Source organism: Phoca vitulina, unplaced genomic scaffold (genome assembly GCF_004348235.1).
Source record: "Phoca vitulina isolate PV1807 unplaced genomic scaffold, GSC_HSeal_1.0 scaffold2, whole genome shotgun sequence".
In the NCBI taxonomy this organism is placed as follows: Eukaryota; Metazoa; Chordata; class Mammalia; order Carnivora; family Phocidae; genus Phoca; species Phoca vitulina.
In genome coordinates this window covers 47,141,223-47,165,113 of record NW_022589705.1, presented here as the reverse complement: position 1 = coordinate 47,165,113, position 23,891 = coordinate 47,141,223, and the positions used below count along the sequence as shown (strand labels likewise).

Below are 23,891 nucleotides of genomic sequence, written 5' to 3'. Positions count from 1 at the left end.
CTTTCAGTAAAAGTAAGTCTTACCAAGGATGTGGAGAAATTGGGATCCTCGTACACACTGACTGGAAAGTAAAATGGTGCAACCACAATAGAAAACAGTATGGCAGTTCCTCAAAAAAATAAAAATAGAATGACCAGATGACTCAGCAATTTCAAAAGAATTGAAAGCATCTTTGCACACACCACTATAGATTTTGTGCCCCCGCCCCCACAATTTGTATGTTAAAACCCTAATCCCCAGTGTGATGGTAGTTGGAGGGTAATTAGGTCATAAGGGTGGAGCCCTCATAGAATTAGTGTCCTTACAAGAAGAGGCAAGACAAAACTTCCTCTCTGCTCTCCATCAGGTGACGGTAAGATGGATATCCCACAAACCAGGAAGCAGGCTCTTACCAGACGCCAGATCTGCCAGCACCTTCATCTTGAACTTGCCAGCCTCTAGAACTGTGAGAATAAACGTTTGTTGTTTAAGCCACCCATTCTATAGTAATTTGTTACAGCAAACTGATTAAGACACCCAATTTTTGCAGTATTATTTACAATGCCAAGGGTGGAAGCAGCCCAGTGTGTCCATCAACAGACAAATGGATAAATAAAATGTGCTATATACATACAATGGAATATTATTAAGCCTTAAAAAGGAAAAAAATTATAACAACATGCTACAATATGGATGGACCTCAAGGACATTATGTTATGTGAAAGAAGCCAGTAGCAAAAAGACAAAAACTGTATGATTTCACTTGTAGGAGGTTATCTAGAGTAGTCAAATTCATAGAAAGTAGAATGTTGCCCAGGGGCTGGAAGGAAGGGGGAAATGGGGAGCTGTTTAATGGGTATGAATTTTAGTTGCAAGATGAAAAAGTTCTAGAGACTGGTTGTACAACAATGTGAATATACTTACTACTACTGAACTGTACACTTAAAAATGGTTAAAATGGTAAATTTTATGCTTATATTTTGCAACAGTTTTAAAGCCTTAATGTACCTAATTCTGTTGAGCTTTCCTGTACCAAAATGCCTCTCTTGATGAGCACTGTTTTATTTTAGGGTTATTTCCTGGTCAAGCTACTCAGAGGCTTAGACAACTGATTAAGCAGATGACATATTTTCCTTTGAATTTAGCACAAGTACGCCAGAGACACTGGGTATCTAATTGTATGTGCTCTTCATACAAAATACTTGTATGGCTATAAAGGAAAAATTCCTCCTGTGTCTTCTCTCAATACTATGTACCAAGCAAATCCACAACACCGGCTGCGTCAGCTACAACCCAGTCCTGACATTGTCTACCTGGAGTTAGCATCCGGTCCCGTAGTTCCCACAAGACTCACAGGCTCAGTCCCACACGACTGTTACCTCCCCCCACCCCCTTCCAAAGCAAATCACAAATCCTGGTGGTCAACCTGTGCATCTGGCCAACCAGCTATTAACCAGAGGTCCCCAGGACCTGCTCAGGTTTGAATACTTTGTTAGAGTAGTTCACAGAACTCAGGAAAACAGTTATTTCTTAAACTACCAGTTTCTTATAAAAGGATGTATCTCAGGAACAGCCAGATGGAAGAAGAGATGCATTGGGCAAGATATGTGGCAAGGGGCATGGGGCCTTCCTGCCCTCTCCGGGAGCACCCCCACCCCCCCAGCACCTCCACACGTTCAGCAGCCTGGAAGCTGTCCAAACCTTGTAGTTCAGGGATTTTTATGGAGCCTTCATTATGTTGACATGATTGATTAAATCACTGGCCATCATTGCCTGACTTAACCTCCAGTTCCTCTCCCCTTCCCCTAGAAGGGTAGGGGAGGAGCCTGAAAGTTCCCGACACAAATCACCACGGTTGGTTACCCCCACAACCAGCTCCTACCCATCCTTTGGGGCTCTCCAAAGGTCACCTCATTAAGAAACAGGTGCAGTTGAAAGAGGCTCATTATGAATAACAAAAGACTCCCATTTCATCTTTATGGCTATGGAACTATTTCAACAACTCGGAACAAAAATAGATATGAGCTATAGGAGTATCTTTTGTTATAATGTACAAGAACTTTAGGAGCTATGTGCCAGGAACAGGGACAAAGATCAAATATAAATTTCTATTATAAATCACAGTATCATGGTGGCAAACTGTTTATAACAGGGTTTCAATCAACTAACTGGATGCCATCCTCTTAAATGTGGGCAGACTTACAGCTCTCTGTATGCACTTAGAAAGGAATTTTAATACATGTGTTCAGGAAAAAGTATTTATTTGAAACCTTTACAAAAATATTTAGGCACATAATTTTCATATTTATGTCACCTGATTTACATATCTCAATCCTTAGTACCTTTTAAAAACACTAAAATGGTCATTTCGTAAATAGGATCTGTACTGAAAAAATACTGTGATAGGCCAACAATTGTAGACAAAAATTAGTTGATCATCAGCATGAAAAAACAATCTCTAAAAACATTTTTGTGAGACAATAAATCTAACCAGCAGATTTCTTTTTAAAAATGCAAAAAAGAAAGCTTAAAAAAACCCGAATATCTTTTCTTACCATCGTGAAGTGGCGCCCTCCTATAAGACCTAGCAGACAAGCTCAGAACACAGTGATGGCACCAGAGAAGCCACAGAGCCAATGTGTTTCACTCGGAAAAGGGAAGAAGGAGTGTCTGGCTTGCGGAGCCTGTAGAAGAGCTACACCTTAAGGAGACAAACTGGGAAAGCGTAACCAGCATCACCATTCTGAGGTGAAGATAGAAAATCACTTTTTCTCTTTTGAAATTCACCACCAAAATATAAGTATCTTTGTTCTTTTTTAAAAACAGGTGGAATGACCTGCATCACATAATGGCCACAATTATATCCAGTAGGCATTTTTTTTTTTTTTTAAAAAGACAGTTATTTAAACATTCCAGAGGCAACAAAGTACAGGGTCATGTTTTTCAAGAAACATACCCACTGCCCAGGCCTCTAGCATTTTGAGGAGCAGAGATGAAGTATCTAGTTTGCCTACAGCCTCACCATGAAATTATGATGGTAACAACACTTGCCGGATGCCTAGTATGTACGAGGCATCGTGCTGAAGTAGTTTCACATCCATTATCTCATTTATTGTGAATATTATAGTTTTTCCCTTGAGGAAGGAAACATCAATTACAGCCTCGTTCCTAAGGAGGAGCCGATGCGGAAGCCCCCCCTCATCCACAGAGATGTGTTCCAAGATCCCTAGTGGACGCCTGAAGCCACAGACAGTACTGAACCCTATGCGTGCTTTTGTCCTATACACACATATGATAAAGTTTAATTTATAAATTAGGCACAGTAAGGGATTAACAACCAACAATAAAATAGAAAAATTACAATATACTGTAATAAAAGTTACATGAATGTGGCGTCTCTCAAAGTATCTTATTGGACTGCACTCACCCCTGTGACGATATGAGGTGATAAAATGTCTATGTGATGAGATGAAGCGAGGAGAATGATGCAGGCATCGTGAGGTAGCGTGAAGCTACTACTGACCTTCTGAGGATATGTCAGAAGGAGGAGCATCTGCTTCCAGACCTCGGTTGACCACGGGTAACTGAAACCGAGGAGAAGGGGTGACTCCTGGATGACACAGTTATGGGGAAGAAAGAATATGTGAAACAGAGGGAGGGGGAACCCAGGCTAGCCACACAATTCTAATAGCCTGGCACTTCTCTCTGAGCTGGAAGAGTAGCAGGAGTTGTTAAAAGTCCTTTTAGATTAAAAAAATGCTTCAGCTCTATGGGTGGGCGGGGCACCCCTAATCTACGGTAACTGCCAACAGCTCTTACTTACAAATCACTGACTCCTTTCATTTCCTTTCTCTTATTATGGGTCTGGCTAAAGAATTACACATTCCTTGAGAGCAAGAACTGTCCTATTCATGGTGGTTTCCCCAGAGCTTGGCATACAAAAGATGCTCAATAAATCTCTGTTCACTGATAAGACCACCATAACAAAAGCAGGTCCAAAATCCTAAGCACTATTCCAAACCAGTCAAATATGAAACTCTACTAGTCTTTCCGTGAAGAACCTGTTTCGGCGTTACTGACCCGAACTTTCCATGGATTCTTGATACGACAGGACTATAGAAAACTTGCAGATGCCATGTTTTTTTAAACCAACATGCAAGTTAACTGACTTATAAAGCCAATAGCCATATGAAGCAATTAAAAATCACCTGACACGTTGGCAAAGTGCAGTCTGGTCAACCAGGGTTATCTGAATCAATCTGGCACGAAATAAAAAGCAGAATGGCCAAAGAGGACTTTGTTGTCATTAACTCAAGAAGAGGAGCCACTAGACGGAATTTGGTTTTCAAAATTCTCATCACAGCTCATCTGTCTCAAAGGGCAAATTAAGGATTTAACTATAAAGCTGCCTCTCTTTCTCCCAGGAGGTAGTTAGTAGGTCATGGAGTTTTTGCCTTGTAAAATATCAACCTTGGGGCAAAATCCAGACATTCTGGGTGATGTTAGAGCACCAGGTAAAGCTCTAGTTCACTAGAGCCAAGCCTGCACATAACTGAGAAACTCCAAAAATGGCTGGCCAGTCTATTCATTCTCTAACTTCCCCAGGCTGCTTTCTCTTATCTTGACATGTTGGTGGAAGTCGAAAGGGGCATCTAGGAATCAGAACCCGGCAGGACAGCAGCTTCACTTGCTCTGCTGCTTCTGACCAGTCAGCAAGTTTAGCCCGGGGAGGGGGTGAGGGGGGTCTAAGGTCATGTGCATTTAGTGAGGCTGTAATTACACATGATTTTCTCAAACCTAGAGAGATGACAGATCTTCAAGAAACCTGACCCCCAAGAAGCAGTTCAACCCCTGCTGGGGTTCTAGCCTAATAGCTCTAGACACATCCAAAGGCCTTTCATAATGAGAAATTCTACAACTAAAATTATTTCTAAAGTCAAAGTTCCCTCCATGTGGCTTGGTAGAAGGAGGAACAGAACCACTAAAATTAACTCTCACAATGCCTTTCCACCTTATCCAGGCAAAACCAGGCAGTGGCAGGCAACATTCACAGCCAGAGTTCCTATCAACTGAGGCCAGCCTGGAAGCTAGATAGAAGCTCTGGCACCACTGTCCCTAATTTGCAAAGCCTATTCCTCTCTGACTGCACATTCAACCAAGCACTTGCCTCCTTGAAAGGGCTCAAGCTAACTCAGCTGGCACCCCCATTTCCTCATTCTCAAAGGAAAAGGGCAGTTAATCAATGGCAGAATGGTTCAACAGGAGAAACATGAATTTTTACTTCTTAGCAAGTCACCTTCTTCCTCTGAGTCTTGTTTTCTTATTGGTAAAACAGAGACAAGAAAAACCATCTGACAAGATAATGTCCTATGCGCCCCCCCCCCCAGAATTTTGTTAGATCAGATGACTCTAAAAAAAGGGAGCCTTGGGAGCTTTTAGCTTGGAAGTTGGCCATGAGGCTAATTCTAGGGACCCAATACCACTGGTCAGGCTTTAGTAAAGACAAATCCAAATACAGGAAACACACGAATATGAAAATGACCTCAATATAATTTTTTAAAATTAAAAAAATCAAAACCTTCCAGGTCTCCCGTTAAGCCACCAAAATGCTAATTGTTTGGATCAACAGAGCCCTGTGGATTCCAAACCCAGTGAAAGAGAAGTTAGTGTGTACCACTGCCAAAGTACCCAGCCTCTTCTGCACTGACCGCACAACCAGCCTGTGCAAACACTCAGACCCGAAGTCGGGGGATGGCTCTGTGCCAGCTCACAGCGCTGTGTGTGAGGGAGGCCCCTTCCTGCCCAGAGAGGCAATTCAGGCAGTGCCCATCCACAGCTGCTCTCCCAGGATGTAACAGAAGTCTTGAGAGAAGCTGACATGCCCAAGGGACACGGGATGTGGGTGAGAGTATCCAGAGGAGACGGCTACGCTCGTGCCATTTAAGCTCTAATGCTGACACCCAGACAAAGACCAAGCCTTGACAATACAGAAACATCTAAACAGGCTTTCCCCTCAAACCAATACATTCAGGAATGTAAGGCCTAGTTGTGTTAATTCAAAGAGGAGTAAAAAGAATAGCAACCAAACCCAGAGGAGGGAAGCACAGGAAAGAGATGGTGGCCACCTTGCTGGCCTGCCATTCTCCCTCAGGGAAGAAGGGCTGAGCTGCATGGTTTACAAAATGCAGCTGTCCATACAACTCTTATCTTGGGGTCATGAGTTCAAGTCCCACATTGGGTACAGAGTTAAAAAAAAAAAAAAATTAAAACAAAAAAAACTGTTAAATAAATAAAATGCAGCTCTTCACATGCATGTCATCTCATGTTGTAGCATCTGGTTTCACCACTGTGGGGTAGGTAAGGGCAGGTGCTTCCAAGCCCATTTACGGACTTGCAGTTTCTAAGAGCTGAAAAAAATTTCTGTGACTTGTTCAGAACTTCTTCTGAATGGATCATCAAGTTAAGTTTTCTTTCTTAACCCTCAGTCACAACAGCAGGAGTGAGATCATTTAACTACCTCCAAAAACATCTCTGTACTCCCAGCACTTAGCATAATGCCAGGTACATATTACATACCCAGTACATTTGAGCTGAATGAATCCTATAGATGAATAAATGAGTAAGAGGCCTACTTTCTCCATCCCTTCATTATCGCCATCCTACACAACAAAGAGGGAATAGCATAATTTCAAGGGATGCACTGTGCCCATCCCAGGGGTTCTCAGGGAAGCCAACATGGAAACCAATACAACTTCAAAGCCCACACAGTTTTGTAGTGCCAAAGCTGTCATCTTTAGCAAATGCAGTCATAATATCCTTATGAAGAAAATGCCATTGTTAAGAAATAAAATTTAAAAAGGAGAAATTTTAGATACTTGGCTGCATTTCCAGCAGAAGGAAGGCTAACCTCCCTCTATATGCAGCAACAATTTGAACTAGGAGGCTCCAGCTGGAGCATTGTATATATGCAGCTTCTAAGGGACACCTGGATATCAAACTATGGGATACAAGATTTTCAAAACACCGATGTTTCACTGTCGGCATAAAAGAAATAAATTAAAAAGCCTGGTACATTTTCCAGTTTGATATAAATTAATTCCAACGGCATATTTAAAATAGAGTCAATTATAAGTTTCTCTCATAAAATTTTAAAAGGCAGCAATCAATCCTCAGATTGTACAAGTGCAAAGGAATGGTTATTTTCTCCATAATCGGGACACCCCTCAGTGTCTGTGTAAGAACTGCCAGTGTTCTCAGTTGATCAAAAACTTGGGCCTACGTCGTCGAAGCAATCCTCTGATCATACTGCTCCTTTCCCCTTAATGTCCAGCTTGTTACTGGTCTCTGACTGTTTGCTCAGCTGCTCTTCAGAGAAAGTGATGTAGGAATACACCAGGCTCCCAGCAATGCTGCAAAAACAGAAAACCACCATCAGGGAGGAAAGAAGGAAGGAATGGCGAATGTATGGGAGACCAGTGTTGAGGGCTGGAGTTACCGTCATAAATCAACAGCATGTAAAATTAAAACACATGTAGTGTTTCCAGCTACCAAACTAAAGACGCTCCCTCATCATGGTATCGTGCACTATTGCCGATGCTCTGGGGAAATGAATGTTTGTACACATCTGCCGGCAGGTGTGCCAATTTTATACCACCCTTCTGGAATACCATTTGCTGAAGTAAAAAACCTTTGAATTCTGCTTATCCTTTGACCAAGCTATCTACTTCACGGAAGAATTGTGTACATCTTCCTAGACTTACCAAGAAAGAGTTTACCACAAAATTTGTAATAGCAGAAAATCAGATAAAGGGTAAATGTCCCAAGAGGGAATTACATAAATTCATACAAGAGAATATGATGTATCTCATAATATAAAACAAAAACAGCAATGACATCTTAAATGAAAAAAATCTCACAAAACATGAGGTATTGTCTAATCCCATTATTAAACATGAATATGTACGTTGATATGCATCAGAATAAAGTTTAGAGAGAACACAAGAATATTAATGGTTGTTACATCTAGATGGTGAGATCACAGGTGATTTCTTTTTTTATTCCTATTTTCTGTATTTTAAAAAATAATCAAGACAAAGAAATGTAATTTTTAATAAGAATAAAAAACATCCCAATTAGTAAGTAAACATGCAGACCCTGGGGGATTCAGAGCTAGTTTCTCTCTGACCAGAATCAAGTTCACAGTGGAGAACCTATCACCTGAGCCCTCAGCCTCTGAGTTGCTTTCTGGTACCCCTCACTCGTCCACCACACTGACCACCGTGAGGGAAGGCGCACGTGAGGGACAGTGATTACACTTGTCTATTTTCTGTGGCGACCTCAAACCCACATGGGATACACAGCCCCCTGCCCCATTAACTAACTGAAAGTAAGCTGGGGGAGCTCACAGAGACACTCGAGACTCTTCTGACCTGCTCTTCTGCTAAGCCTGACACCTGTGACTCTCTTGGGTCTCCACTTGGCATCTTGGCCCAGACTCTGCTTTCAGATGTTCCTCCTCCTGGATTTGGCCCCCCACCTTTTGCCTATCCATTTGACTCATGAACTTGCACCTTATTTGAAATTAGTTCTATTCTTGGGGCGCCTGCATGGCTCAGTCAGTTGAGCATCTGCCTTCGGCTTGGGTTGTGATCCCAGGGTCCTGGGATCGAGTCCCACATCAGGCTCCCTGCTCAGCAGGGAGCATGCTTCTCCCTCTCCTCCCCACTCCTGCTCTTTCTCTCTCACTATCTGTATCTCCCTCAAATAAATAAAATCTTAAAAAAAAAAAAGAAGACTTTAGTTCTATTCTCCTCTAGGCTTTGGGATTCCAGCCCCACACCAGCTACAGCAGGGTAAGAGATGCCTCGCTCCTGCAAATAAGGAAGCAGAATCAGGCAGTCACAGCACTTAATCAACAAATTGTGACCGTTTCCTAAAGTCTACTACATGTCAAGCATTTATCATACATCTGCCACTGCAAGATTCCTGCAAAGTACAATATCCCTGGCAAGGTGCTCATTTTGAAGACAAAGAAACTCAGTTCCAGAGTTCTAAGATAACTTGCTCAGGGTCACAAAACATCCTAATAATGGATCAGAATAAAACCCATGTCAACCCTATCATCTCCATTGAAACAGCTTCCTTCCTTATGACCCCCTGCTCCACTTGATAGAAGAGATGCTGGTCCTTATTTTGTTCCCATCCGCCTACAAATGTCTAAGGCCTTACTCTTAGCCCTACCAGGTCCTCCGCACTGGCCTGACCCTACGCAGCAGTACAATAAACATCTGCGCCGGCCCAAAGACAGCAGCCTCACGGACCCAGTCTCGGTGCCAGTTTCATAAGCTTCTTTTCCTTCATCTGGTCGTTTTTTTCCATTTCTTTTTCTTTCTTTTCTTTCTTTTTAGAGAATGTGATCTCTCAGACTCTTCTAGAAACTCTTCTGGTTTTCTAGTGCATCAAGTCGATGACTTCCCGGGGAGCTGGGCTAGGACCCAAGGTGATGGCTTACTGGAGCCTCCCTGACAGAATCTCAACATTCTTTGAGGTTCACACGTACCTCTACAGGACAAAGTTCCCTTCGCCTCCAACCCCGCCCCCTCCACACACCAAGTAGGATTGCTCCTTTCTTTCTTTCATGCTATCCTCTAGGGTCCTCCTCCCACAACAACCTTAAACAATGCTTTCTTTATTTTTCCTGTCAAGACAATCTCTGATGTTTATATTAAGCTGATTTCACTTGGGAGAGAAATAATGGAGCAGTGTAGGACTGAAGAAAACAAAGAATACCCTGGAATTTCTTCTAGGCCTCATCCTTATGATGATCCTGGACCCCATACATCCCTAGCATAGTTAGCGTAATGAAAAAACATGGACTTTGTGGAGTTAGGTCTTGGTTCAAATCTTGAATAATACTGCTAGCTCTGTGACCCTTGGCAAATTTATTAATTTCTCTGAGATTCTATTTCTGTATTAATAAAATAAGAATAATACTCTCTATAAATGAGATCACATGCATAAAGAAGCCAGGCCCTAATCCTGGCACATGGTAAACAATCAGGAAATATATATTCCTTCCCCTCCCTTCCCTGTCAGCCCTGCTACTCACAGACTAGAGGGGGATGCACTGTTAACAAAAGTAGGGTGGTATAATTTGGAGATGTAACCTCATGCCAAAGGAGGGCGCTCTGTTGCCATGAAGTTGTCTGAATAACCAGAACACAGAGATTGCTGTTCTAAACTCGGGAGATGAAAGAGCAGACTTTTCAAATTCATACAGGTTCCAGCATGAGGCAGTAACAAAACATTTTTCATCTCTTTATTCCTGACTTTATTATCAAATATTCACGTTTTCAGAAATGGCCATTTCCAAATCGCCTCAAGAGAACTGAGTATCCATCCACAAGGATCCTGTGTGCCGAGCAGTGGTGAACTGATGCTTTGGAAGGGAGTCTAAATTGCTTCCAAGCAGCTTTGGGCATGTGGGCAAGCTTCGAGGAGGGGAAGAGGAGGGTGGAGAAAAGAAAGGGAAAAGCCCAGATTGGAGCAGGGGTGCGCGGTGGTGGTGGGCGGCGGGGGGGTTGCTATATGAACCTTTACACATCACTACCAAATGGTTGGGAATTAAGGATCTTCTATGACTTCAAACAAAAAAACTTCTCCATCTATTGGTTCCGTAAATATTCACATTAAAGATGGTGACTTCTGATATTCTGGGCTTATTATTTATATATTTGACCATCCTAAATATTCATTTTTTAAAATCTCAAGCAATTTTCCACCTGCCTCATATTCAGATCACAGACCACCAACTGTTAATTCACTGACCCTGCTGTGACAGACATAGCCAGGAGCTGAATAGTAGAGGAAGACCAGGATCCTGTGCACCACAGACAGGGGTCTAGTTAGAATGCTGCAAGACTGGGCCGCTTCACCCGCTCTGACCACTTCTCATCTTCCCAAGCCAGGCAGACCCGATCTACTTCTCCTACACCTACAGCCACACACATATTTCCCAGCCTCACTGAGATATCCATGCTACAAACAGATGCTAGAAATGCCTTACATACGGCAACTCCATGCTCAGGGAGCGAGAGTCCTAAGGTCCAGGTTGTCTCCATCTCCCCTCGTGCGGACACGTCTGCTCATGTGTCTGGCCGCGCAGCTCTGCCTCTTCAGACCAGACTCTGCCTTCTGTATTCCACATGTAAAACATGTCAATCTACACCAAAACCTGTGACCCAGGGCAGTGTGACTTTTATTGCTATTTCCTAACATACAGTAATTCCTGCCAAATAATGGCAACTGGACCTCTGGGTACATTCTTCCTACACCCCATCTTAACTCTCCACACAGCAGCTGCTGGGAGCCTTCTTTCCTCCTTCTCACAAGCCAAATAAAGCAGAGCCGTGTTGCCTCTGTACATATCACCTTCCAGAGCTTTCCAGTCTGAACAGAGAGAAGCACAGAGGTGAACAGTGCTGACTGTTGACTCCGATATATTCACAAAGCTCTAGGATGGGGGACACGTTACTTAACCTCTCAGAGCCTCGGCTCTGTGAAATGAGCCCATCTGGGAAATGGCCATTAGAATACCACTCTTAGAGGACTGAAGGGAGAATTAAATTATATTATTTATTTATATAACAAGAGGCTATACAAAATTTGTTAATTTTATAATTTAAATTTTATACTTAAATTATATAATAGGACAATAGATCAGTTCAAAAAGTTAATTAGCATACAGTAGACATCCAATATGGATAAAAGTCAAAATGCCACGGCACACCAGGAACTAATTCTGCCAAAAAGCAAAAAGAAACAGGTTTTGCCAATTGCTGCTTTTTCTCATCTTCATGGCTGCACACCCATTCACCCAGAACTCAAGGAGTCCCAGGTATAGTAAGGCCTCTTATCTTTGGTCATCCCACAGAGGCCTTAATTGTACTGAGTGAGCAAGCCTTGGCCTCACCTCTATTACCCGCAGTTTAGCAGAAACTCTCACCATGTCTTCCGAGTGGGGTATATTCCTCCTTCCTGTGTTAGGAGACACTCGAGGCACCTCACACTCGGGGGCCGGTCTACTTTTCCAGCACTACTCTTGTGAAATCCCTTACTCCAGCCATTCCGGAGTACCTGCTGCCCATCCTCCCAGTCTCCTATCCAACATCTGCACGTCCAGCTCCTTGCTTTTGCTCAGGCAGTACTCAATGGCTGGAATAACCCCTTCTATTTTCCACCTCCTCAAATCCTACCTACTGCTCAAGGCCTCACCTACGGAGCCTTTCCTCTATGCAGTCCCCCAAGCAGACAACCACAGCCTTATGACAGGTACCAGGCTGAACAGTATTTTGTGACACTTGTGTGATGACAGCTGTGGAAAGCTCTCAAGAGAATGTAGAGAAGTACCTCATCATTGTCGTTATTAAGGCCATATACATGCCTAATGTCATAATAAATGCTTTATGACTCCTACATGAATCAAAGCCATTACTGTTAACATAATCATTTCACTCTTTCCCTCCTCCTTGCCCCTAATCTCAACACAGTGGTGGGCAAAGGAATCCTGTTAAAACTAAATCAGATCATGTCACTCCTTTATACAAAATCCTCCAATATCTCACCGTCTCTTAAAAGTAGTTCCCAACCTATCACCCCACCCCATTACCTGTATGGCCCCATCTCATCTCATCCACGCTACTCCCACCACACTGGCCTCACCCGTTCCCTAAACACCAGGCACACTCCTACTTCAGGCTCTTTTCACTTGCTCTTCCCTCCAGAAATCGATGTGGTTCATTCCCTCCATTTTTTAGGTATTTACAGAAAATGTAACCTTCTCAGTAAGTGACCCCACCCCCTGTGATACTCTTTATTCCCCTTCCTTGCTTTATTTTTCTCCATTGATCATCACAGTTATCATTGATTACCAGCAAATACTTCACTCATTTATCTTCATTCATTTTTTTGTCTCCCCTACTAGAAGGAAAACTCCATGAAGGGCAAGGGTTTTGGTCAGTTTTGAGAGCAGCTCTATCCCCGTGCCTTAAACAATGTTTGACAGGTATCAACCATACATTTGTTTATGAATAAATGAATCTTCCCAGCTAAATTACAAATTCCCTGAACAGAAAAATTAGTCTATGGCTTTGTATACAGTAAGTCATCACTTTCTTTAACATACACACAGAATGGGTTCCATAATTCTGATTCTTACTCTGCCTACCAGAGGAGATAGGAGCATAGAGACCAATCAGTGGTGAGGTAGGAGGTAAGCAAGGCAGCTTTGGGAACTGTTCAGAACAAAGGGGGTCATTTGATCTCTTATCCCATGTGCCCTCACATGGCTAAACCACGGGGCAGATTTTTCTAGTCGGATCAGGGTAAGAATCTCAGTTCTGCTTCTCACTAGGGCAGCTAAGTCTCCATTTCACTGTGCCATGAACTGGAGGTGACTAACGAGATGGTGCTGTAAAGATGGCGTCAGGGACCAGGCACTCAACACTGACTCCCTATCTGCCGCCTTCCCACATGTGTATTTACATCCTTTCTACACCAGGGTAAGTGTTGGTCCGTGCACATACTTTAAAAATAGAAGTACCTTAGTCACAGATGTCTGGCCAGGATGTGAACCATTCTATCTGCCTAGGAGTTTTAGGAATTTGCCCAGGAGTAAATTTAGAAACAAATAAAAGGCTCCCCAATCCTGTTGTGATGTTGTTTGGAACTCATGGGCTGTGACAAGGATATTATTTGCTTTATTAACTGATAATGAATCAGGCAAATACTCTTAGATGAGAATTCTGGGGAGGCGCCAGATAGATGGATAGGTTTGTTGGTGGTGGTGTTGTTTTAGACTGCACTAGAGAAAAGTTACAGAAAAACAAGAATATAAGCCTAAAACTTGTTTTCTACCTATTCTTACTGTTTAGTTTTTTGGAGGGGGGATTCTCTTACATATTTAGAAAGAGGTTTTGTTTTGTTTTTTTTTTTTTTGCTTTCTTGACATCTTTGATATTGTTCCTCAACTTGGGGCTGAGTCCAAGCTATACTTTTTCTTTTCTGCCTCTTAAAAAACCTTAGAATGTGGGTGGACTCCCATCACAACTAAAAGGATAACGTATTTTATGTGTCTTCCACACCTGGAGGAGGTTCCTTCCAATGTCATAAGTCTCCTGCAAAACACCTCCAGACCCAGAGTTTCCACAGGACTCCCACAGGGTGAATCAGAGAAGTTTAGTGGCAGACTTAGGATAGACAACTTGAGTTCAAAAACTGAGAGCAAAAAAAAAAAAAAAAAAAGCCTGAGGTTGCAAAAGGTGAATTATAAATAACTTGTGGCGGTACGGTAACAGAACACAGATTTTTTGCTACATTCCATTTCAGTGCTCTTCTGTCAGAAATACTGATATAACCAACAGCTAGCCAACCTCCCTAGAGCCTATTCAAAAGTCTAAGTCACTCTAGTGAGACAGATGTCAGTTATATAACTTTATAAATAGCCTAGTGGGGATTACATCAGCAGTGACTAACTGGTAACACAAAACATGTCCTCCTGCCTAGAGAACCACTAAGCGAAGGAAAAGCTTATGTCCTTCAGGAGAAGTCTGGAACCAGAACAGAATCTACTAGGATGGAATTTTGCGGGAGGAGAAGCAGTCTGAAAATCGGAAGCAACTCCTCTTTCTAAGGAAATAGGCAAAGGAATCCAAAATGAGGGAACAGTAGATTCAGGTGCTGAGCAGAGCTGGCTAGACCAAAGTCCTCAGGAACCAACTTTGGAACTACTCTGAGCTGCACCATGTCCCATCCCAGAGACTGTGTAGACCATCGTGTGGCCTCAGAAGCTACCGTAAAATGAATTTTGTGACCCTAAAGGAGGCTGACTTAAGAGTATGTAACCAATATGATGGCATATCATAAAGGGATATGAAAATAAAATTAATCCATTCATCTATCCACTATTTACTAGACTGTGATTAAGAACGAAGACTTGGAAGGCAAATCATGGATGGAGTACTTACCAGCTGGGTGCTATGGTACCAGCTTTTTAGCCTCTCTCTGTCAAACGGAATATTCCCAGCATCTATCTCATAGGGCTGCTACAGAGATTAAGTACGAGTACTCAGGACAATGCCCAGTACAAATTCTTAAGGGGCACCCGGGTGGCTCAGTTGTTAAGTGTCTCAGCTCAGGTCATGATCCCAGGGTCCTGGGATCGAGCCCCACATCGGGCTCCCTGCTCAGCAGGAAACCTACTTCTCCCTCTCCCTCTGCCTGCTTCTCCCCCTGCTTGTGTTCCCTCTCTCTGACAAATAAATAAAATCTTAAAAAATACAGATATTCGTTAATATTTTGTTACTATTACTAGTTGAATGCTTATTATGTGTCAGGTGCTGATAAATACTGGCACAACTGTAAATAAGACAAGTGATTTCTGCCCTCAAATAGCCAAGAATCTAAAATGGTGATGATACATAAACAGTTTACTAGGCTACATTGTAATCAGTCAGTCATTTGCTGAATGAGGTGCATTAAGGAATGAGAACTTGGGACTCTGGAGTCCAACCCATCTGGGTTAAAATCCTTGTGACATGACTGACTTCTAATTGTGTGACATTGGCAGATCTAGAAGGGAATGCACCATGTCCCTCTAGAACATAATGCCTGGCATACAGGCACACGCTCAATGCATAGATTCAGAATTCACTCAACTTCCTTAACCTCTCTAGGCTCAGCTTCCTAATTTATAAAATAGTGATAATAAAAAAAGAGTGTTACAAAGAATTAGGCAATTCAACAGAGAAAGGATAGCATTCTCAATAAAAGGTACTGGAACTGGATATCTATATTAAAAACACACACACACACAATATAAAAAGAACTTTTCATCCCTATCTTATACAATATATAAAAATTAATCCAAAAATGGGCTATATACCTAATTTTAAATAAAACTATAAAACTTCTAGAAGAACACATCAGAGAAAATCTTTGTAACCTTGGGTTACACTAAAGCACAACTCATAGAAGGAAAACTGATAAAGTAGCCTTATAAATTGTGCTCTTCAAACAAGAGTAATAAGAAAATGAAAAGACAAGCTACAGACTGGGAAATAATACTTGTAAATCACATATCTGATAAAGGACTTGTATCCCCAATAAATAAAGAACTCTCAAAACTTAACAAAACAAAACAAAACAAAATTTAAGAAAACAAGGGGCGCTTGTCGGCTCAGTCAGTAGAGCATGTGATTCTTGATTTCGGTGTTATGAGTTTGAGCCCCGGGTTGGGTGTAGAGATTATTTAAAAATAAAATCTTCAAAAAAACAAAACAAAACAAAACTTAAAACACATAACCCAATTTTTAAAAAATGGGCAACATATTTGAACAGCCATTTTACCAAAGTATATATACAGATGGCAAATAAGCATGTGAAAAGATGTTCAACATCATGAATCATTATGGAAATTAAAGAACCACAATGAGGGGCGCCTGGATGGCGTAGTCGGTTAACTTTTGACTCTTGGTTTCAGCTCAGAAAGTGAACTCAGGGTCGTGAGTTCAAGCCCCGCATAGGGATCCACGCTCAGCACACAGTCTGCCTAAGTTTTTCTCTCCCTCTGTCCACCGCCCCCACTCTTTCTCTCAAATAAATAAATCTTAAAAAAAAAAATCCACAATGAGATACCACTATAGATCTATCAGAATGTCTAGAATTTAAAAAACAAGAACTGACAAAACCAAGGGCTGGGATGTGCAGCAACCATCACAGAGCATCATATGTGGCTGAGGGCTATGCGAAACGGTACAGACATTTTCGAAAAAAGTTTGGCAATTTCTTATGAAGTTAAACATACACTTACCAGACAACCCAGAAATTCCACTCCTAGGTATTTACCCAAGTGAAATGAAAACTTATGTTCACAAACTTTTATGCAAGTGTTTCAACAGCTAATATGAAACAGCTAAAAACTAGAAACTACCCAAACGTCTTTCAATTGGTGAATGGATAAACAAACTGTGATATATCCATAACAGAATCTCAGAATGCAACATGAATCTCAAATGCAGTATGTTAAGTGAAGTAAGTCAGACCAAAAGCTACCATTCCATGACGTTCTGGACATTATATGGATAGAAAACGGGCTGAGCAGGGAGGGAGAGGTTCAATGCAAAGGGACATGGGAAGATTTTAGAGGCAATACAACTGTTTTATATCATGAACGTGGCGGTGGTAGTTACATGACTGTATGCATTTGTCAAAACTCACAGAACTGTACATGAAAAGGGGCGAATCTGACTGTATTTAAATCATATTTTTTTTTATGGAAGGAAAAAAAGAATCACAGATGAAGATGAGTCCCAGAGATTCTAGGAATTCTAGCCTGGGCAGTTATGAGGATGATGATGTCATTATCTGGAAAGGCTACATTACTTAGGCCAAAGGCACAGGCCAAGTCCACCAACTGATCGAAGTACAGAAGCAGGCTCTTGTCACCACCCTTCGCTAATCATTTCCTACTCTTGCTTGTTGCCTTTTTGGGTTTGGGTGAGCACTCACTAAGTGGCTACTGGAAAAGCATTTAGAAGAGCTGAAGACAGCCAGGCTCTCAACAGAGCCCTACTGAAAAAAAAAAATGCCTCCTAAATCACAAAATCAATGTGGATGAAGCCTGAGTAGCTACCAGTGCAAGCCTCCTGCTTCTTGCACTTGAATCACAACAGAGAAAGGGCTATTTAAACTTTTCTTAAAACAACAAAGAAACGAGGCAGGGTATAGGTTAGCTACATGTTATCTGGGTCTAATCACAGTATCTTTTTTTTTTTTTTAAGTAGGCTCCACACCCAAGGTGGAGCCTAACATGGGGCCCAAACTCATGACCCTGAGATCAAGACCTGAGCTCAGGTCAAGAGTCAGATGCTTAACTGACTGAACCACCCAGGCACCCCTAATCATAGATTCTTTTAAGAATATGGTTTAATTAGTGATTTCCTTCAAAGTGTAGTCAGCCAAAGATGCAGTGACACCATTTCTAATCAAAGTGAAATATGATAGCCACTTTAAGTTTGGTTTTTACATTAAAAAAAAAAAAAAAGGAATGTCCACAACCTGTGAGTCTGCTTACCAACTAGTAAAAGAAGTCAAAAAATATAAGTAATAAAACCATAATTTTCATTTTAAAGAGAGAAAGTGAAAAAAATTAGATAATATATACTTTCCTCTACCAAAGCTGAAAAGCACACTGTAATGGAAATAGTATTCGAAAAGAAATTCACCTGGATTTTAATCCGAACTCTGCAACTAACTTGGCTGGTTAAGTACATCAATATTCTCCCCAGCCTTGTAATAAAAGAGAGTAAAGCAATAGGATATGTAAAATTTATTACAATAAAATGTGAAAGCAATTAGAAATTATTAAAAATTCTACCTAGGGACAGAGTACCAATTATCTGGTACTCTGGTACCAATGAGTACCAGAGTACTCATTATCGTAATTATCACTATCAAGTAACTTTGCTGGCAAAACGGGACTGTTTAACCAGAACTAAAATGCACTACCTGACACAAAAAGAAATTCTATTCGAAGAATTTTCAAGATGTTGGATTTGGTATATGTTAGACTGACATACCTCATAACATTCCAACATACTCAGACACTTTAAAAGTTTTTTAAAATAGCCTGCAATGTGAAAAGATACCTAAAAGCTTTCTTATAAGAACTTTGTTATCTTGTAAGAGATTTGTACTGCAGAGATCTGAACATGCAAACAGAAGCTTTTACTTCATTTTGGCTATACGGTTATTTATTTGAAGGGAACAAAAAGAAAATCAAGGCACCTCTGAGTCAGGTCTATATGGTGCCATAATGATTCTTTAATCCAAATTTTTAGAAGTGAATGAAACAGAGGTCACATTCAAAGTCAAAACTGTTCCACCAGGTTGCTCCTTATATCCTAGCCCTTTCTCACAAATATTAATGAAAGAAACGATATTTACTCAGCACAGATGTCAAGCAGTAAATTAGGTACTTTATATTAGATTATTTCATTCTAACAACTCTAAAGAGATATGGATATTTTCATCCCCAACACACAAGAAAACTGAAGCTCAGAAAAGATAAACAACTCACTCAAAGTCACATAGCAAGCAAGCATCAGAACTCCAACTCCAAACAAGGTATGAGACTGAACTACTCATCTTCCTTCTAAAATATGCGATCCTCGGGTACACATTACACCCACCACCCCCCAACTCCACCCCACAAATAACAAATGACTTTTCCTCTAAACTGTACTTGCAAATAAATGTCAGGGAAGGGGCAACAATGAGTTATTAACCTATTACCAATATTAGTCTTGAATTCTCATACTGATCCATAAAGAAGGTAGAAGATGTATTATCATCACTCGTTTACCTTTGAAGCAATAAAAACCCAGAGAGGTTATATAATTTGCTTCAAGTTAAAGAGATGACACACCCATATTCTAGGTAGAGGGCTATTTTATAGTTTCCAAAGTGTTTTTTCACCAATCCATATAGAATTCATCAAACACTTTTTTTTTTAAGATTTTATTTATTTATTTGTCAGAGAGAGAGAGAGCACAAGCAGGGGGAGCAGCAGAGGGAGAGGGAGAAGCAGGCTGCTGCTGAGCAGGGAGACCGATGCAGGGCTCGATCCCAGAACCCTGGAATCATGACCTGAGCCAAAGGCAGACGCTTAACCGACTGAGCCACCAAGGTACCCCTCATCAAACAAATACTTATTAAGCAATAGCTGGATTCATTCTAGGAGCTTGGGAAATAACAACACAGGCAGAGATCCCTGCCCCCATGGAACTTACATTCCAGCAAGAGAGACAGAAAATAGGCAATAAATATAAATAAGCAAATTATATAGTATATTAAAAGAGATTAAGAGCTCTGGAAAAGAGAAATAGAAAAGCAGAATAAGAGGGTTGTGGCAGTATCAGAAGGGGGAGAGCAGGTTGCAATTTTAAATAAGGTTGTCAGGGTAGACTTCCCTGGGAAGGTAACATTTCAGCAAAAATTGAGAGGCATAAAGGAGTTAGCCATGCAAATGGAGAAGACTAGGCGGTAACCTAGGCAAGAGATATTGGTGGCTTAGATGTTGACGGGAGCAATGCAGAAGGTGACAAGTGACTCTTTTCTGGATCTACTTTGAAGGTAGAGACAACAGAATTTGCTAACGCACTGGATACTGGGTAGAAGATTGAAGAGTCAAGGATGATTCCAGGATTTGAACTGAGAGGCTAGAAGGATAGAGTCTGCAGCAACTGATATATATAGGTTGTGGGTGGAACACACTTGGAAGGAAATGAAAGTTCAGTTTTTGACATGTCAGCCAGAGAGGTCAAGTGGGCTGTTGATATAAGCTGGAATTCAAGAGAGAGTTCTGGCCCAAAAACAAATTTGAGAATTTTTAAGCATACATACAGTATTTAAAACCATGCAACTCATTCTGGAACTAAAAAGGATCTTTCATACAAGTTACCCTCATAACTGATAAAGTCTGGACTAAAGCAATCCAGTGATATGTCCAAGGTCAGACATGTATAAAGCAATTCTAACAGAGCTGCTCTTCTTTAGCCCTGAGTTTTCTTGAGAACACGGTACTGCCATCTAGCATAATGAGTAGAAGACCGTTCTTTGAAGGCTAATAAGTAAAAAGGGCTTAACTTCCAGAAAAGATTCCCTAAATACCGTGTATAAATACGGAACCATCTTATCTCCATTTCTTAAAAAGCATTATGTGAAGACATTAAATATATAATACACTGTAGGTGCTCAATAACTGTTTAATAAATGAGCAAATTTTCAATTAAATAGCCCCTTACTGTGACACTAATTAAGTATCCAAATCCCACTTGTCAAAGTGGTTACATTTAAATATTTTTACTTACCTGATATTTAAGCCAATGAAGTTTGTCCATGTGAAAATATAATCTCCACCAAAGACCATTCCAATATAAGTTATTAATATATTCTACAAAGAAAAACGGCAAGATGCTGTAACATAGGTTTAACTGAGCTTTTTCAATATTCATATAAACTCATCCACAGAATGGCCCAAATACCTATCCTTAAAATACAAAATCAAATAAACGGACAATAACAAAAACCCACCAATCCTAAAATGAGTATAGTATGAAATAAGAAATAAAAAATGACATTAACTTCTTCTCAATCTATCCCTCCAAAAGCTAAATGCGTTCACTGACAATTATCACCAGATAATCAACTTCCCGTGCCCCATGGCATGGGCTAACGCTGTAAATCTAGATAGAGAAACACTGTTGTCACTAGGGGTAGAAAACAGTCATGTGCGTTTGGCAATCAGAAAAGAATGCTTTTTCCTCCCACTGAGGTTAACTGTTGACCTGTGAGGGGAAAGTGAAGAAGGAAAACCTCACGTGTAAGCATCTCTCCCTCTTCTTTAGAAAGGAAAAGGGGGATGACAGGGCGTTTACCAACATGAACATTGTTTTTAGAGGTATCTTCTCTGGTATCTTAAAAAAATACATGAAAAGTCATCTCAAAGTCCCATACTTAAAATTACCTCTCCTGACTCCCTTAAACTCCCAGGTTTGTAAACATCTGCTTATCTGGCTCCCTTTTAATTATCTGCAGGCCACAGAGGTGAAATAAACTTTCCCGAAGTTCAAGCTACTCTTCAGTTCTTCCCTAACCTCCTCTCACATTCAGAAGGCGCTGCCTGCCTCTCCACTGTGACAACTGTCGGGAATGGGAAATGTCGCAAACATTTTTAGAACCTGGGCTCGCCTAGATCGGGTCTACGAAGCAGAAGTAAAGTGCCACAGTGTTTTTGAAAAGCCGAAAAGAAACTTCAAATTTATAATGGGAGTGCCCTTTGGGAGAGCATTCGAAATTATGTCAGCCTCTTCTAGGTCTAAGGATGGAGACAGCAAGTTACCTCAGAACAGATTTTCTTAGTGTTTTGAGGGGAAAGAGCAAAATTAAATACCATGCAACAGTAAACAAGGTCAGTAGGCAACTTGGGAAAACGTGTAACAGGATCGGCTTAGAACACAGAGCTCCAGAGAGATGGCAGGTTAATCTGCATAAAGCGCCCAGGAGCTACAGAAAGGGAAGGGACTGAGAACCCAAACCCTGCTGCTCAAAATCAATTAGGACAAGACAGCGACGCCCCCAAGCAGAATTCATCAGCAAGCGCAGAAGAGAAGATGCTAGTACCTCAAAACTCAGACTGCAATTCTCAAATGTTAGCGTACCTTGTTAAAAATGATGGTTTCCAGGCTCTACTTCAGAGATTCTGATTCAGTGTATAAGAGGTGGGCGTAGGCATTTCCATTTTTAATTAAGTATCCTCAGTAATTTTCCCATCATACTTCAGAGAAACAAGAACCAGGGATAGCCCCTTGGGGAACAATGACTGAGCTAAAAGGGTTGTATGAGAAGCTAATGAAAGAAGCTCCATGGTGGACCATGAGACTCTGAACCAGCAAGAGCATTGGCGTACTCCCCTCTGTCTGAAGACGTAAAAAAGCCTTCGAGAGCAATACCACAACACAGTGAGAAGCAACAGCAGCTGTAAATCAATCTAGTTTTTTTTCCCTCTCTCTAGAGTTTGGATGTAAAACTGATCCCTTTGGACAAAGTCCATAGGGCTCTGTGGGGAGGAGGAAATATCAAAAGTACTAGACCTTCTTTAATAAGACCATGATTATATTTGTACCCTATGCTGATAAATACAAAGAAAGTACCCTACAAAATCTTAAGCAAATAGGTTATTAAAATTAAACACTGGCTTTCAGGCAGTATCCATTTTGGCAAAAACATGGTAACAACTGGCCTGTCTCTCATGTTCTTGTTCTTCTTATTCTGAAGATACAAGCCATTCACTTTGCTCTTGAAAAGGGCATTTACTTTACAAAATCAAAACAGAGCTGAGAGCTAATTTGAGGGGCTAAAATTATCTTAGCAAGCCCAGGCCTGAACGTAGATTAACTGCCTCTAGCTTTCATGGGAATTCACACAACTGGTTCTAGCTTAATTCAGAATTCTATTTACACCAAACACTCTAATTCCATGATCTGAAGTCACAGACCTGAAATTTTAACCCAAATCTAGTTTCTAAAGTGAGGGCAGGTAGACACCACTCCATGGGGGTGCAAAGGGAAACATAGCAGGGCAGTAAAACTTTATTCTGCAATCCCTTCCCTCACTATTGACAAATGGGGAATCAGAAAGGAAGTCCCAAGGGCAAGCACTCTATTTCCCAAATGATCAAGGACCTACCTCTCTTTTTTAGAAAGCAAGCCTACCCTAATTCATTTGGAAATCAGGCATGCCGTAGCCTCTTGGATCTTAAAGCACTAGAAGCTCAAAGTCAGATGAAAGAGGCCTCAGGCTTCAAGCCACTAACTTCAGCTCAATATTTAAGTCAACTTTGGCTCCCCTGGCTGAAGACAAATGAGCCTCCCCTCAAATAAAATGGATCAGGAGGAAATGACATCACTGGAAATGTCAGACACAGCTTTTAAAAGTAGGCCATTTAAGGTTTGGCTCATGCACTGGAAAACTCCCTTGATTAACTTCTGGCAGGCCTCCTTTCCCTACAACAGCCAGAACTCAGGAAGGCAGAGGACAGAACAGCTTTCACCAGCAGTTAAAGGGACAGGCCTATCACTCCCAAGTTAGTCACCTACCCTGTCTGAAACAAGCCTAATTCCTCTTCCCCTACTCTAAGGTAACCCATTCTCCTTTCCCCATATTCCCCAAAGCCTAGTTGCCTGAAAGCGGAGATTACGCCCTCCCCGAGTTCTTAAAGATCATTTTAGAAACCAGCACCACAACCCATCAAACCAAGACAATCTGTGAGGAAAGAAGGATGATGGGGTTTTAGG

The 23,891-nt window shown here is 41.2% G+C and overlaps 1 protein-coding gene across 2 annotated transcripts in view; it reads right to left on the bottom strand.

The window, feature by feature from the left end:
* Positions 1-897: 897 nt before the first annotated feature.
* Positions 898-23,891, bottom strand: part of SLC35D1 (solute carrier family 35 member D1) — a 50,056-nt gene continuing 27,062 nt past the window's right edge. For both annotated transcript variants that reach the window (XM_032426532.1, XM_032426540.1), the window contains 2 exons: positions 20,907-20,989; positions 898-7,388 (listed from right to left, as the gene is read on the bottom strand). In XM_032426532.1, the coding sequence (XP_032282423.1) occupies positions 7,280-7,388; positions 20,907-20,989 (192 nt within the window). In that variant the 3' untranslated portion in view covers positions 898-7,279. The remainder of the gene's footprint in view (positions 7,389-20,906; positions 20,990-23,891) is intronic.